Source organism: Neophocaena asiaeorientalis, unplaced genomic scaffold (genome assembly GCF_003031525.2).
Source record: "Neophocaena asiaeorientalis asiaeorientalis breed wild unplaced genomic scaffold, Neophocaena_asiaeorientalis_V1.1 scaffold150, whole genome shotgun sequence".
In the NCBI taxonomy this organism is placed as follows: Eukaryota; Metazoa; Chordata; class Mammalia; order Artiodactyla; family Phocoenidae; genus Neophocaena; species Neophocaena asiaeorientalis.
In genome coordinates, this window is record NW_020176571.1 from 23,652,805 (window position 1) to 23,670,145 (window position 17,341).

General features: G+C 42.0%; 1 protein-coding gene across 4 annotated transcripts in view; it reads right to left on the reverse strand.

The window, feature by feature from the left end:
- Positions 1-17,341, reverse strand: part of TMTC1 (transmembrane O-mannosyltransferase targeting cadherins 1) — a 261,523-nt gene that overhangs the window by 72,584 nt on the left and 171,598 nt on the right. For all 4 annotated transcript variants that reach the window (XM_024733261.1, XM_024733259.1, XM_024733260.1 and 1 more), the window contains 2 exons: positions 16,010-16,131; positions 1,414-1,581 (listed from right to left, as the gene is read on the reverse strand). In XM_024733261.1, coding sequence (XP_024589029.1) covers positions 1,414-1,581; positions 16,010-16,131 — 290 coding nt within the window. The remainder of the gene's footprint in view (positions 1-1,413; positions 1,582-16,009; positions 16,132-17,341) is intronic.

Here is a 17,341-nt window from a genome sequence, read left to right on the forward strand (position 1 = left end):
TGCATGCCAGACTAATTTTTTTTCTATTAAAGAAAGTTAAATTGCCAAATGGCAAAATCAGATATATTGTTTTAAAAGGTAGAGGAGTACAATGAACAGTTGTCTTACTCCTTCATTCGTTCATTCCCTCATTCACTCACTTCTGGCAGCCCAGAATCTGTGTCCTTTTCCGGTGCTTGGGTTTCCTGTGGGGAATTCCCTCTTGCTGGGACATCTCAGTGGAAGCCCAGGGGCTCTGCCTGCCCTAACTCCCCCCATGGAAGTCAGGGGAGCGTCTTTGGCCAGTTCTGTCATCTCAGTGCCCTAGGAGGGACAAGGGGCAGGCACACGACCTAAGCTCAGGCCTAGTCAGAGGATTTTCTTTTCCTAGGACTGTGATGTGAAGAGAGAGAAAATTGGGGTACATTTACCCTCCGTTCATTCCTTTGCAGGTACCCAGGTCCCCTCAAGACAGACTATCCAGACACCTGTTTCCCGTCTGCTACATGCTTACTTCCTCACCTACTCCCCAATTCTGTGCGCTCTCCTACGCTCTTTCCATATTTTCTCCTTTTGAAAGTGATTCCAGCTCTGTTTCAGTTGTTTGCCTCCAAAGAATAAGTGTTGGGTACTGGCTGATTAGGGAACCAAATAAGAACCACGTTGACAGAACTGGCCAACTGGGTCATAAATGAGGACAGAAGCTGGAAGGGGTCAAAGACTGGGGACCCCTGGGAGACTGGGAAATACTGCTGGGAGGCCAGGTGTGGCTGAGCCGCGGAGGCCAGGTGAAGGTCACCAGGGCTATGACATCAAGGAGACAGACTAAGCCCAGAAACACAGCATAATGAGCAACCTAAAGGACGTTTTATGCTTTACAACAAGTTAGGGCTATAAACTGGCATTGTTATATTCAGAAACAGCTTCTACACTACATAAAAACCTACCACAAGATGAAAAAGTCTTTCCCTTCCTTGCTCACGCTTAATGTTCAAAACAAAGCAACTAGATTACAGATCACAACTTAATATTCTGCATCTCTCTTCCTTCTTGCTGTGTGCTCACCTTTCTCATTCACTCAGCTGAACAATGCAATTAGACTTACTGACCAATCTTATTTTGTTGATGGCTGATTTTACAGCCCAGCTCATCATCAAGACTTTCCATCTCAATTCACAGACCCAAAAACCTTCCCATGAGCCTTATTTCCATTAATTCACTTACAGTGAGCTCCCGTAAAACTTTATATAATACCATTTAAAAAATTAAAGTTAAAACCCAAAATAAAATGACATCTTCCATTTAAAACTTTACTAAAAAACGTTTCTGGATGAATAAATATTGCCAGATCCATGTCGCCTCGTTTGTTTGGAAACAAATGCGTCAGCAAAGAAATAAATGGGAAGAGATTCCCTTTTAACCCTCTAGTCATACCTGAATAGGGACTCTCTCGACAGCCAGATTTCATTCTGTTTCATGGTTTTCCAGGAGAAAAGCAGCAGCAGCAGCACAGTGGACACGCTCAGGGTGGCAGCCCCACAGCGATTCAGCCACGTGCACAGCTTGTTCATTCCATGCACGAAAAGGATGCAGTAGCCCATGCTGGAAAACAGGGCAGAGAAGCAAGTGACTTTGGGGTGCAATAGAGGCCCCTGAGTATTCCATCCCATGCAACTAACTTTTCAAACAGAGCTTGTCCTGTGATAGAAAACACGGACATAACCCGCCCTGTCTGACACATTTCCACGTTAGAGCTCAAATGGGCTCTACCGGCACACTGGCTAGTTCTCTGGCACAAGTGTGGAGAATGACAGGTTCATCTTGCAGGCTCACATTGCCCTGAATTTCTGCAGCTCAGGCATCCAGAAAAGTCCATCCTGTGTGTCTTGGGTCTTGACTGGACCCTCTGACTCAGGCTCCCTTATGTTCCTGACATTGTATAACCCTACTGGCACCATGTGTTCAAATTTGGACCCTGAGGCTTTGTGGGAGACAGTCCCTGGGGGGGACTATCAGGTCCTGGAAGGGATGCTGGTCACCAAGGGGCATTGATTTTGGTCTCCGGACGTGCCACCTAGTATATCCCCATTCTGGCCAAAGTCCTTACGCTGAAGGAAGATCCTCCCACCGACGGGCTTCTGAGGCTCACAGCGTGCAGCCTATCACAGACAAGCTGCACTGATCCGATTCTCATGCTGATTCTGGCTCAGCTTTCCCAACAGACACGAAGGATCCCTCACGTTATCGGAGTGGGGCTTTGGCACATTGATATCACATCTCTAAAAGCTTTGGCTTGGTGGATGGAATGTGGACCCTCGCATCACCTGTGCACCTGCAGAGAGGCTTCCTGCCTGCCGACTGGCCTCAGAAAAACATATTTAGTCTGTACTCATTATGCTGTGTGTATTTTAGTCAAAACTCATTTCTTTCCAAAGACGATAATACAAATTATTATAGAATATTTTAACAATGAAGCAAGCTTGTGTAAAGAAATCCTATATTAGTCAGACACTAATACTATAAGAAGCCCTAAATTAATATAACTCATTTACTTGTTCAATTAATTATTTGTTCTCTCTCTAGTATGTGACTGGCAGTAGGCTGAGCACTAAAAATACAATTATGAGTAAAACACAGATTATGTGCCTGCCACTGTCACAGGCACCAAGAATGTTATCAGTGGGTAAAACAATCATTCCTACCCTCCTGGAACTCACATGGATGGGAAAACAGCCACCAAGCAAGTAAGACCCAGAGTAGGTCACACTGAATATGATACGTTAGGTGGAGAAAAATCAAGCAGGAAAGTGAAGGAGGGAGACCAGGAGGGGAAGGAAGGTGAGATATTCATATGGGCGGTCAGGGGAGGCCTCATTGAAAAAGTGACATGTGAAGAGCGTACTGAAATGCAGGGGGCGCACCCTGCAGGAGACCAGGAGGGGAAGGAAGGTGAGATATTCATATGGGCGGTCAGGGGAGGCCTCATTGAAAAAGTGACATGTGAAGAGCGTACTGAAATGCAGGGGGCGCACCCTGCAGGCACCCAGGTCCCCAGTGCCCGCTCTCTTCTCCCCCTGCGTTCGTAAAGCAGCACCTCTGAGGAGCAATGTTAATCGAGCACATCTTATGTGCCGAGTACATTCTCTACAGGAGCTCAGTTCATCCTTATATCCCTGGGGGTCACTGTTAGCAGCATTAAACTCCTGAAGACACTGAAGAAGAGAAGCGAACGCACTTGCTGAATTCCATCACACAGCTCATGTCCAGTAGAGCAAAGACAAAACCCCCGGAATTCCGGATTCCAGAGCCCACACTCCACCTGCTGTCCTGACATTGGGGTTCTGCCTTGACTGCTGTGTTCCTCACACTTTATCACACAGCTTCACCTACTTCCTTCCCAATCACTCCATACATGACATCTCAATGGTCATTAACTGCCTCCTTGTAGGAAAGAGCTGCCATCTGGCAGAGCGGTGGGGAAGGGAAACACTGGGATTCCAACAGCTCCAGAGCAACGGCCACCAAGTGGCAGAACACGAGGATAATGAAGATGACAGCAACCAGATCAGCGATTTTGTACGTTTGCACGTTTGTTGAGTACTCCCTACGTGTCGGGCACTGTGCTAAGATCTTTATGTGGGCCTGTCCAATACTTGTAGCGTCTGGAACAAGGACAGTACTGGCTTTAAATATATTATCTAATTAAAAAACTCAATCCTCAGTATCTCCCACTTCATAAATGAGGAAACTAAAGCTTAGAGGACTTAAATAACTTGCCCATAGCTCCAAAAGCTAGGAATAGAGTCAGATCAGAAGTCCCACGGCCCTAACGCTGTGCTATAATTCAGGAGTGGGCAAACTTTTTCTGTAAGGGGCCAGAGAGTAAATATTTCAGGCCATATGGGCTCTGTCCTTCCTAGTCAACTCTATCTTCGTAGCAGGAAAGCAGCCATTGACACTTATGTAAACGAATGGGCATGGCTGTGTTCCAACAAAATGTATTTATAAAATCAGGCGATGGGCCAGATTCCACTCACAGGCCACAGTTGTTGAGCCCTGCTACAGCCAAAACGAAGGAGAATACCATTCCTTCCACTCAGCACAGGCATCGGGATCAAGTAACATAATCATTTTTTTTCAGAAGTCCTTGTATTGACATATGGTTTAAAGAAATGCTAAGCCATATAAAATCATCTCCACTTAAGTTTGCAAATTTCTTAGAGGGTATCACATTCTTAAAAACTTGAACACAATATCAGAGATTAAGATGCTTCTCTATTATGACATTTCATCTTTCAACATCTGCTTTACTGCAGATCTCAGCTGCAGGGGGGTAGGACTGCTCTCTCCATTACTGGGGCAGGGCAAGTCCTCATTTTGAAAGTGGAAAATCAAGCAAATGAGAAAATACATACTTTTCTGACCTCCAGGGAAATGAAACCAGACTCCAGTTTGGTCTGCTTAACCTGGTTAAGGAAAATCTGGGCTCTGACCAGAGACCTCCCCAGAGAGCCCAAAGGAGTCAGTGTAAACCACTGACAACTGCCATCATAACCTGGAGAACCAAGAGTCCAGCTGGCTGCTGAATGGCTTAGCTCAGTACCGAGAAACATTTTCAAAGCACGCTTGAGAGGCACCATGGCTGTCCCAGAGAAAGCAGCACAGAGATGATCTCTCGTTCACAGGCCACAGGGATCTCCAATTTTGAATGTATTTTACTGACAAGCTGCTCAGCCCACAGTGCTTATAAAAACTAAAGAAAGCTGCATCTCTCCTTTAAAAAATGCAAATCCAAAGAGAATTGAATAGGAAATATCAATCAACAACGTCTGTCCTTTCAAATTTGAATAGAAAACGTTTAAACCTGTTGTTTGAGAACTTTGAGTAGTTAGTCGTCGTGTAGATAGTACAAAGGTACTTTCACGCTCTTAAGTGATAAAAGAACAACATTTCCCCTTCCCATTTACATCAACCCTGGAGAGATGACAATTTTCTATGACTGGGCCAAGTATTTTATGATGTTTGTTACGGCTTTACTTTCTGTTTTATTATATGCAGCAAAGAGAAGTGTTTTGCTATTAAGTAGAATTGAAATTCTACCTTTTAACTTAACAAGCTCAAACAACCCACTGAGAGTATCTATAAATAGCATTAATGATACAAGACAGACACATTCTTCCTATTTTATTACTCTAAAAAATTCCCAACTTTAGATAGTTTAAATGAAACACGTCCCTAATGAACTTCATGTTGATCTGTTGAATCCCCAACTGGCAAATTATCTGACCTTCAGATCTTATTCTGGTCTCATGGATGTTGACCCCAAATGGTTAAACAAAAAAGCCCTGGAACCATGAGCCCCAAATAGGTGTTTGACGCTATAGCACAGGAAGCCCCAGGGAGACAATGGTGGCTCCTCAGATCAGATTGAACCTGGAAGCTGGTCCAGGTTCATTAGTGTCCCCATTTCTTGCCTTTTCTTTTTTATCTCAAACATTTGATGGATGGGGAAATTTCCCAAAAGACTGAATGCATGTGGATGTGAGTTTATTCACATTCCAAGAAAAAGGTATCTCTCGTGCATTTCCTTAACTCCCCATCCTAGGGGTGCTGGGCTGGGTATGAAAAGCTTCTTTACATTTACTTCTCCATAAATAGATTTGTTCTGTTCTTTTCTCGGCATTACCTATGGAGCAAACTGGGAGAAAAACCCTTTGCTTTCACCTTCTGAGAGTCTGCTAATTCTCTTTTACCTCTTTGAAGATGACATGCTTCCTCTCAACCTCCCAGCTCACCTACCAGCTCTAAAATTTATGAGACCTCCAGTGGTAAGTAAGGCAGGGTCTGAATCAGAAAAAAACCCGTTTGCCTCTCAATTCTGACACTTACTGTTGTTTGATTTCAGACAAATTATTTATTACCCGGTTCTTAATTTTCTTATTTTGTAAAAGGGAATAATAATTTTACACTGTGCACAACTGATGATACACACTAAACAGTAAATAGCATTAATATTATGTTATGATAATAATAATATTATTAGGACATTATTTTCTGCTAAATAGAGTAGAAGGCAGGAAAGGTGCAGAGTTTACATGTATTCCAGGTGGAAACAGATAACTCTGTATTTGGCTCCTGTAAATGTAGTAACTTCCTAAGGTAACTAGAGCACTACTAGGTGTAGTGGAACAAGTGTTCTGGTGCAGACTTTGGGGGTTTGCAGCGAGGAGAAGGATTTCATTGGAGAATAAAGAGTCTAGAACTGGGTCTAGAAAGCTGGGTTCTTCTCTGACACTGGTGAGCTCTGTGCGACAGATTTACTTACAGAGCCTGATCTGGCCTTAGTTGTTTGTATTACAAGGGCTAAATATTGCCTGCCTTCAAGGCAGCTTAAAATACAGCTACCTTGAAAGGTTGTTGCATGGAGTAAATGAAATAATATATGTGGGTGTGCTCTGTGAACTGAATACAAGGTATCAGTGTTCTCAAGGGCAGTGTCTATGTGTTCATGTGTGTATTACTACATCAATAAAATACGTGGTAGATCTGTAAATACACCTCAAGAAACCTAGTTTATCAAAGTCCAGATTGACCCAAACTGTCTAATTTACAGGACAACTGTAAGTCTTTTAAGAGCATCCACCAAGAACACCCTTAAAACTTCAAAATACCTTGTACGATATTGTTGGCTTCTGAAAGGTATGACTCATACATCATTTTTATAGAACAAAATACTGAAGAAAACAAGGTACACTGGTCATATGTGAAATACATATGGCCACATACTTAAGTTAATGAACGTTCATAAACCTCGACCACAAAAAGCACTAAGCAAATCTTCCCTTAGATCCATTTCAAATCTTTCTCTATTCTGTCTATCTTTGTGAAAGTGAAGGAAATGAAAAACATAAACTCTTCGGTGAATTAACGCATAATGAAGAGGCTTTTGTATTCAACTTTGATAAGAAACAAAGCGTTAACTGTTTGGAAGTTTGGGCCAGTTTTTAAGGCTAGAGTACTGTTTTATTCATTTTTGCATGTAAGAGGGGCTGCTTCCTAAGTGTGATTGAACATTGCAGTGGAAGGTACCGGAAACTAACATGGAAACAAAAGTGAACTTAAAAATGAATCAATCCAAGTCGAGCCCAAAGATGACTTATCACCAGGAGTACTGTCCATACTCAGAGGGCAGTGTTTCCCTTCGCAGGCACCTTCACCCGAGCCTGGCTTACTTCCCTCTCAGCCTGGTTCCAGTAGCCACAACAAATTTTCCATCTGGGCCTGAGAGGCCTTTTGGCCAAAGCCAACCACCTCCCAAGTCACGCTGAATCTAATTCTAAAAAACCAGAAAAACAACCTTTCTCAACCCTCGTACAGTATACTCAGCTCTAGGACCTAAATTCTGCCATTTCTTCCGTAAACCACCATATTCTAGAGTCAGGCATCTTCACTTTTGAAGCAAAGGCATTAATGGACAATTCACTGTTGTTGCCGTCCCCTCGTCTCTTCCCCTATATTAGCACAGACCTGACTGTACATGCTGTGTCATATGTCCAGTGTTCTTTAATTTTCTACAATACTCTCTAAAGAAGTATTTTTCTGGGTATTATGAGAAAACACAAACATACAAAATGGTGGTCCCAACTCTCATGAGGGCAAGACAATCCAGGTTTCTAAAATAGTGGGGAGGATATTTTAAGATTACTAAAATTTGTATAAGAAGTCACTGGTTTGAGATGTATTTCCCAGCACAGAATCCAAGAGCAAAGGAAAGAAATAGATTCACTAATAACGACAAGGGGTCTTAACGGAAGGGAGGTTGAAATGGCAACACTTAAATCCATTCACACCCTCCAGGCAGGTGACTGGGTGTGTGATACCCACAAGCTAGTCTCTCCTCCACTCCCAGGGGCACGTTTCATAACCTCCTCCAGTTTTCTGTTTCAGAATGCTAGCCTGCTAAGTTAGGGGTGTTCACTTTTTTAAAAAATTGAGATATAAGTGACATATGACATCATACTAGTGTCAGGTGTACAACATCATGATTTGATATTTCTGTATATTGCAAAATGAGCACCAGAATAACTCTAGTTAACACACATCACCTCACAGTTACGATTTCTTTTTCTTGTGATGAGAACTTTTAATATCTAATTCTCTTAGCAACTTTCAAACATACAATACAGTATTATTAACTAAATATTACACGCCCAGGACTTATTTAACTTATAATTGGAAGTTTGTGCCTTTTGACCCCCTTCACCCATTTTGCCCACCCCTCATTCCCTGCTTCTGGCAACCACCAATCTGTTCTCATTGTCATGAGCTGAGTTTTTTTTTTCCTTTGGGGTTGTTTACTTTTGAGCGCATGAAGTTAAAAAAGAAAACAGAGGTTTATAGTACTGAAGGAGGAGGGGGAAAAGGGCTGGGAAGGAGAGGCCTATACTCTGCTACGTTGATTTCCTTCCACTTTGACTCACCCAATCTCCTCATTTGTACAAGGCAGACTGAAATAATGACTTGCAATTACCTAGCATAGCTTACAGCAATTTGCACATATATTATTCCATTTAGTCTCATCTGAATTCAGATTCTACTCTCCAAATTTTACGTTCAAATCCTGGTTTCCAAGACATTTGCTGTTCTCCATTAAGGACTCGGACATAAACATTCATCTTTTATAACTAACAGGGTTCTCTAATAGTAAGGCCATGATTCCAGTCTAGTAAATAACTGTTCAAGTTTATCCTCACTTTGTGCCGTTGGCTGAGCACAATTCATTGAGCACAACAGATTGGCCAACTGATCCTCAGCCCATGAGCACATTGACCTCCTCTCAGCTCACTCATTCCTACCATTGCTCTGCTCTATGTGACCTACAATCTCCAGTTTTGTAACACAGTCAGTTAAGTTCCTCAGCAAAGCCCTGCTGCTTCCTTCCTGGAAGGAAGAACTCATACAGCACTCACCCTCACCATGACCTGGTGACCATTACCAAGTCCCGTGCAGCCCCAGGACCCTCCCTACCTGGGCACTGCCCTGGAAAGTAGCCCTCACCGGACAAGGTCTACCTCCCAGATCTCATTCCTCTTCTGAGTTCAGGTCTCAAGGGGTTGAACACATTGAAGTCAAATCTTCCCATCCTTACCCCATGGTATACTGAGGAACAACTTTGATGGACTTTTGAAAACCCAGTGTAGGGGGACAGAGGGACACACTGGACTCGGTACCAGTCACCCTGTGAGCAACCTTACCTGTGCTCTGAGCCCGGTTTTGATATTAGGCTTCAGCACAATTCCTGAGTCTCTCCTCACGACTTGATACGGATACACGAACGTCTGACCTGTTCTCATGGCTGCAACCTCTCTTGATAAGCTGCCTGCACCATGGCCCCGGGGACGGGGCATCTGCCATTGCTCTTGTTGCCCTGCCCCAGTGGTTAGGCTCCTATTTCCTACTGGCCCATACTCCTCACTGATGCTCGTCCGTGGGAACTTCTAAGCAACACATGTTCCTGATGCTTATGAGGACACCCTATCAGCTCACGGAGGAGGCCCCACACCAGTGCTGCCCAGACCATCCCCTAGTGCCCACTGCCAGGCCCTTCAGAGAGCCTGTCCTCGTGGCAGATGAACTTCCTCTTTGCTCCTGCTTCCCCCCAGGGGACATGTCCCCCTTGCCCTACTTGGGCATCTTGCTGAAACTGAGCAGGACGAATATGTGTTTCAACTCCTAAGAGGAAAAATTCATGCTTTCCACAAGGTTATTCTAAGTCACAAAGAGTTGAACTTGGGAGCTGAATGGGACCTTCGAGACCATGCAGCACTATGGTAACTGGAGTTCAGATTTCCCAAACCAGCAAAATGTCCAAAAGGAGGGAGTTGGGTGGGAGAGGAGGAACTAATGGAGGGCTGTATATCCCCTCCTGCTCTCGTCATGCAGGAAGAGAAAGGATATTTTAAATTTATTTATTTTTATTTTATTTATTTTTTATTTTTGGCTGTGTTGGGTCTTGCTGCGCGCGGGCCTTTCCCGGTTGCGGTGAGTGGAGGCCACTCTCCGCTGTGGTGCGCGGGCCTCTCACTGTGGTGGCCTCTCCCGCTGAGGAGCACAAGCTCTAGGCGCGTGGGCTTCTGTAGTTGCGGCTCTCGAGCTCCAGAGCACAGACTCAGTAGTTGTGGCGCACGGGCCTAGTTGCTCCACGGCACGTGGGATCCTCCCGGACCAGGGCTCGAACCCCTGTTCCCTGCCTTGGCAGGCGGATTCTTAACCACTGCGCCACCAGGGAAGCCCGAGAAAGGATATTTTAATACCAAAAATATAGGAAACATATAATTTCATAATTTTTTAAATGAATTGATTTAACTTTATGAAAAACTCACTGCATTATCTCTCTTTCTCTCCTCACCCCCCAGTTTGGCTAGTTCAGAGACAACTGTGGCACAAAGATCTAAGCAACATTAGGGGATTACCGGGCAAGGCCAACACTCAGGTTTTACAGATACGAAAGTGAAAGTGATTCCCCCAGGACAGCCAGGCGGCACAGGACAGACTGGGCTGTGCTGATTCCCAGGTCAGTTCTCCTTCTACTGGGTTTGCTAAAGTAAGGTTTTATTGATATCAAATGATTTCTCTGATGATTTGAGTATTTGGCAAAACTTTGATTCGCTCCCAAATAATCATCACTCTCTTCCAGCAGCTCTGAAGGAGCATATGCATAGATGGCTCATCAGTAGGGATCCCCAGTGTCAGATAACAGGGGCAGTGTTCTTTCAGAGGTGACATTTCTCACTTTGCATCCTGAGGAACAAATACTGCAGTACTGTTTCAATAGCAACCTGTGTAAGATTAAAAATTCCATTTAGAATTAATAGGTGTGATTTGAAGGTATTTCTCAAAATTGAATATGGAAAAGAGTCACTTGTCTTCCATTTCTCCATGCCTGATGTGTTCATTAGCTTAGGAACTATACAAAACAATGGCATCTCTTTCTAAGAGTAGGGCAATTTAAAAATTTTCTTTCTTCCCTCAAACACAGGTGGTCTAACTTCTCCTTCTGTGATCCCAGTTTTTCTTGATCAGTTCCAACCACATTATTGGTTCTGCCTTCACTTCTGTCCGTTCTTTTCCCCTCTCCACTCATTCATGTTTTCTTAAAGTAGTTTAGGAATTTGCTCTTTGGCACTGAAGCGAATAAATCACCCTTAATCTGGCATGTGAATGGATCTCTGATCACATTCTACAACTTTACTGGAGAGCTCTCAACAACTATTTCTGCTTCATCGATTCTAAGAAATTTTAGTCCTTTGAAGCATTCTAATGTGGTTTTTATAAAATACAAAAAAGTAGCCATTAAATTATACGCTTCTCTTGAGATAAGAATAAGAGATCAAAACTTCTGTGAAAGAATGATTTAAGCCCCAAACTCTCCTGCCTGTTCAAAAAAGACATCCATAAAATTGGTATTTATCACCAGAAGAAAAGATTATTCCAATTTCTTTTGGGGGTAAAACTCTGACCCTAAAGCCATGCAGTGTCAAATAAATTGCCCATTTCTGTCCCTTTTATCCACAGATTTCAAAGTGCAAGTGAGAGGCAGGTGATATTTTGGGTCTGTGCTAGGTTAGGATGGAGGGAGAACAGAAGCTAGAAGATTTAAGTGGCTTGTTCATTGTCAGGCAGAAAGGCAGAGGATGAAAGAGCACTGTTGGTCCAACTCGTTCTGGGCTTTTCTTGTAAAATGGCCAAACCAGCTCCCTGGGATATTTTAATACCAAAAATATAGGAAACTCGCCTGGGCTTCGGTGAGGGTAGACGTGACCTCTGTAGTGTTCACGGATGGGATCCCAAGGCTAGAAACTTGCTCCTTACCTTGAATATTTAATGAGTAGGAAGTTCACCTACCAACTGAGCTTTCTATTTCATCTTCCCCCAGTTTGCTGAAGTTTTTGAGACAACATGGATTTTCTGCATAAAGATGATGATCTGAATTTTCAAGAAAGCCACAGAGTACATGTTTTCCTCAAAGTACTTGGGTACGAATGCTATGGAGAATGGCTCTTTCTTGTAGGTCAATAATGGAAGGAGAGAAGAGAATCTTCCATGCAGAGAAGATTCCCGTGTGTATAAAAGGCTTGGACACATCCTTCAGCATCGTGGAAGCCAGCGTGTAGGTTTATTAAATGCACCGGGCATCACCTGGTGCTCTGGCACCTTCCAAGGAATGCCTGCAGCGTCTGCAACATTCTCTGCAGCCCTGAGGAAGATTCCAGCAGCTCCTTACCCAACTGTCTACCATTCTCCACTGAGATGGGGGAGGCTGGTCTCTGCTGAGTAAAATCTTTTTTGGAGAAAAGTCCCCATTTTCATGAAAACTGTCAGCATGTGTAAACTGCCTCCGATGAAGTCATTAGAAACTCTCTAAAGCCACAGCACAGAAGTTTCCCCACAGAGGTTTGGATTTCTGACTCAGCTGCACAATTTTAGATAACAATGGAATCCAGCACCATAATTAAAACGGCTCCCTTGGGGCTTCCCTGGTGGCACAGTGGTTGAGAGTCCGCCTGCCAATGCAGGGGACACGGGTTCGAGCCCTGGCCTGGGAGGATCCCACATGCCGCGGAGCAACTAGGCCCGTGAGCCACAACTACTGAGCCTGCGCATCTGGAGCCTGTGCTCCGCACAAGAGAGGCCATGATAGTGAGAGGCCTGCGTACCGCGATGAAGAGTGGCCCCCTCCCTTGCCGCAGCTAGAGAAAGCCCTCGCACAGAAACGAAGACCCAATATAGCCAAAAATAAAAATAAATAAATAAATGAATTAAACAAACAAACAAACAAAAAACAGCTCCCTTATGGTGCTACTTACAACAATGACTGTGAAGGAAGGCTGGGGTTTGTGAGAGGTACAATGGCTCTCTCAAAAACTCCTCGGCTTCCTCCAACCCCAGTTCCCCCCAATTTGAGTTAAACTCTCAGGTTTGTGCTCAGAGTTGTGTACCTGGACTAGTGACGTGCCCTCTCCCTCAGCCTCCAGGACCATCTATAAGGGGCAGGAGACACTTCCACTTCCTAGTCACATGGCCTTGGCATCTGCCAAGACCACGGCTCTGGAGGGGGAAAGAGGCCTGGCTGGGCACAGTGATGATATGGATATGAATCCAGGAGACGCTGGGCAGTAAAGACAAACCCTCGGAAAATGATGGGTGCTTGACATCAGCACGACGATGCACAGATGCGGGAACTTGGAGAGAAAAGGACAGCCATCTTTTAAATGAAGACCGGTTTCCTGAAATTGATTTTGGATGACTCTGCACCGAGTTTGCCAAATGCAGCAAAATCCAAATAGGTTCTGAGAGGCAGGCACCTGCTCTTGGTAATATTGATGTTTTCTTTATATTTCAAACTTTTATTTTAATCCAAATCAGCTTATTCCTAGTGGAAAAAGGGCAGGGCATGACTTTGCCTGTTTTAGAGAAAAGAAATGGAGTCACAAAAAGGTCTATTGAAGATATGGCAGCACAGGAAGAGCCAGAGCTGGCATGATTCTGTGGGTGTTTGGAGGACACACCTACCTGGGCGACAGAAATCCCTGACTTTCAATAAGACAGCTCACAAATGGTTGATGACAATTTTATGGGCTTCTATAATGTTTACCTGAGGCTCTCTTCCAGAAGAATGAAATTTAACCTCTTGTTTAAAATTCCAGCCCTTTTATGTCCTCAAAAAACTTTCTCTTGTATTTGGATTAGAAAATCTTACCACACATGCACTCAGAACACCAAGTGCTGTGGATTCAGATCTCAGGACTCTTGAAAGTATCCTGCGCTGATTTCCAAATGGAGTTGAGCTGAAAGTACTTTCCTGTGTTCGTATTTTCTTCATCTTTTTCAATTGAGGAGACGTTACCATCAGAGAAGCAACATAACCTGGAAGGTGCCAGATCTGTCAGCAGACAAGGATCTCTATTCCACTGCTTTGCCACTTAACTAGCTATGCCACTTGGGCAAGTCATTTAACCTCTCAGAGCCCAGGCTTTATTTTTGTAAAATGGGTATTATGGTATTAGCTACATCAGAAAGCTGATATCAACGATAACACTTGCTACTTATTGAACATGTACAATATAAAGCATTTTATAAGTTTTTTATAGAAAACATTTTTATAAATGGCCATCTCATTTAATGCCATTAAAATCTCACTGAGTTGGGTGCTGTTATCTTCATTTGACACAGATGAGGAAACAGAGGTTTTGTGACATCACACTCAGGTCACACTCTGACTGCAGGAACGTGCTATGAACCACCACATACGGCATGAATTAACTGATAAAATAAATATAACATGCTTAGCATAGAGACTGACCTATAATAAAGGTTCAATAAAAGTTTTGATACAATTAATGTTTACTGAGTATGATACTATTTTAAAGAATATGCAGATCTGTTAAATGATTAGAGAGGAAGACACCATTTTGTTTTTAATCAGCAGTTAATAAACTCTTTGAGGGGAAAAAACCTGAGATTCACTTATTTTTGCAGCCTCAGATTGTAGTAGAGCATGCCTGGGACAGACGCTCTGTGAATATCTGTTAAGTGAAGAATAAATACAGATTCCACTTGGAATCAGGAGTCCTACAGACAAAACCTGACTCAGCTGCTTTAAGCAAAAACACATCTAGAACAGACACTGAGGTCCTCCTTTGCCCTCCATATTCCTCAGTACTGGCAAGCCCTCATAAGCTTATTATTTTAAGTCAATATAGAACTCAAAGAAATTTCGTATTTTTGTCTTCATCAAATAGCTTTTATCAAGAAATAATCTCCTTCCCAAACTGTGCTGTAGACACATAAAGAAAATTAAGGGCCACCCTCTCCTTAACTAAGTCAAAACAAGATGCTGTTAAGTCTTAAGAAAGCTGTTAGATACTTACTTTGGGGGGAATCGAAGGTTATGAAATTCATTTCTAATTATATGCATTTTAAAATTTCTAACTCAATATCCATAAATGAAATAAATTTTACTATTTAATACTTAAATTAATCTCATTTAAATTAAGTTTAAAATTAACTTAAATTTCTAACTCAAAATGAAGAAATAAAAATGAATAATTTCCTGATAATATTTTGGTTTACTGTATTTATTTTGTTGCCTTTTAGAAAAGTTCATTCTTGGGACTTCCCCGGTGGTCCAGTGGTTAAGACTCTGCCTTCCAATGCAAGGGGCATGGGTTTGATCCCTGGTTGGTGAACTAAGATCCCACATGCTGCGTGGTGTGGCCAAAAAAAAAAAAATAATAAAATAAAAAATAAAAAGGTCTTAAAAAAATTTAAAAAGGAGAAAAGTTCATTCTTATGTATAATTCATCAAATTACTTAATTTTAGGAAGCTTAATAAAATCCTTATTTTAAAAATGAGATAACATGGGTGCCAAAAAAAAAAATCTTCATGTGCTACTCAAGGTCACACAATGGATAACCGGCAGAACCATTTCAGAGACATTTTCAGGCTTTTGAAAAGAAACAGGCCTTGGAATGCTGACATTTGAATAAGACTAGCGAACAGACAAGCTTCAGCACATTCAAATATTCAGAGCTAAGTGGCATTATGTAATCATACAAGTCTGAATGCCCTTTATAATTTTAACCAATTTTTTTCTCAAGGACAAGGTTCCTTCAGATTGTTCCTATTTTTAAATTAAAGAACAAAGAAAGAGAGAGAAAGAAGATAGAAATTAATTAAAATCATGCTACTTAACACGGTTAATAATTTTATCCAAATCAACAAATATTTCTAGAAAGTTACTATAATTATGTTTAAGAAACACAGATACTTGAACAAAGAAGCCGTGGTAAATGATTGCTGCTAAAATTCTGAATATACTCTGGTCAATATTCTCATCCAACTTCCTCTTTGGCTGTTTTTAAAGCTGGGGTAATAAACACCGCAAAGATCTGTCATACACACAAAGAACAGTCTCTCTGGAGCCATCAGTGTTGGTCTCATAAAGAGGAATCCAGGAGCAGTAATTACCTAGGCATGTATAGCACTCTCTCGGCCACCACGAAACCCACCCTGAAGAAGAGGTTGCTGGCTGGGATGAACGGGAAAACCAGGAACAACAAGCCCACCAAAACTTCCCTGTGCTCCAATCTCTGAAACACACAATAGTGGAGGACAAATTAATCTGGGTTTAATCCCACTTCAGTCAGCATTTAACCATCTCTTTCATTTTCAGCTTCTCATTGAAGGAATGAATAAATTAGACCAATGTAAACCTTTTGATCAGTGTGCTGAATTCATTAGAGAAAGCCCTCAGGCTAAAACCTCTGGGTCATGGAAATATTCGCATGTACCCCTGACACACATTTGCCACCCAGAACATCTGCTATTTGCCTAACATGATCAGTGACCATTACTCCTTATTCTGGGCCGGCCCTACAGCCATCCTGCTTCTTGGTCTGGCTCCTTTTAGAGTCCCTGTGCCCCCAGGCAACTCATTCCAGGGAGCAAAGCAGCTGGGTGGGATCAAGCTCACTAAGGCATCATGGAGAATTACTGTCTCTCAGAAACAGAACATGTTAAAAGCAAAACAAACAAAAACAACAAAGAAGAAGAAGAAGAAGGAAAAAAAACCCACACAAAGCCCACCAGGAGAGGCAAAGCTTAGCATGAAGAAAATTAAATGCAAATGGTGAAATGTGGGGCACCAATGAGGGAGATCATTTGAGCTGAGGTGCTTTTAGCATCTTTCCAAATAAGCCAGTAAGCAAGCATTTATTCCATGAAATTTTTTGGAATCAAAATTCATTACAATAAATCATTAAACTGACAGAACACCTTTCTCTTACATTGTATATATTAATTTGTAAAGATTTTTGTCACTTATAGTTAACATAAAATATTTCTATTTATTACTAATAATATGTTGTAATGGGCACTGTAAAAGCTAGTGTGTATTTCCAAATAGACGTATTTGAAGGAATGCCTTTTTAAAACAAACCTAAATGTATTGGATGGTATTACTTTTTTCTTCTTAAAAGAAGTTTAAGGGAAAAACCAAATAGAACTTTCCATGTTACAGTTTTAAATTTTTTCTTATAAACATTTTAAATAGCCTATTATTTTTAATAATTGTGAAAGACTAAACAAAAGAATTTCAAAAACATAAATAAGATTCCCTAATACAACTATTAATATTTTAAGTAGACAAAGTAAGATTTCAAACATCTTGAGACATTTGTCACCTGGATTTTATTAAAATCTTTGTTTTGCTGACTACAAAATATTGAATAACAAAGTTTCTAAGAGCAATTCCATATGAACAAATGTGATTTGGACAATTTCCTTTAAAAGTAAGGGAAC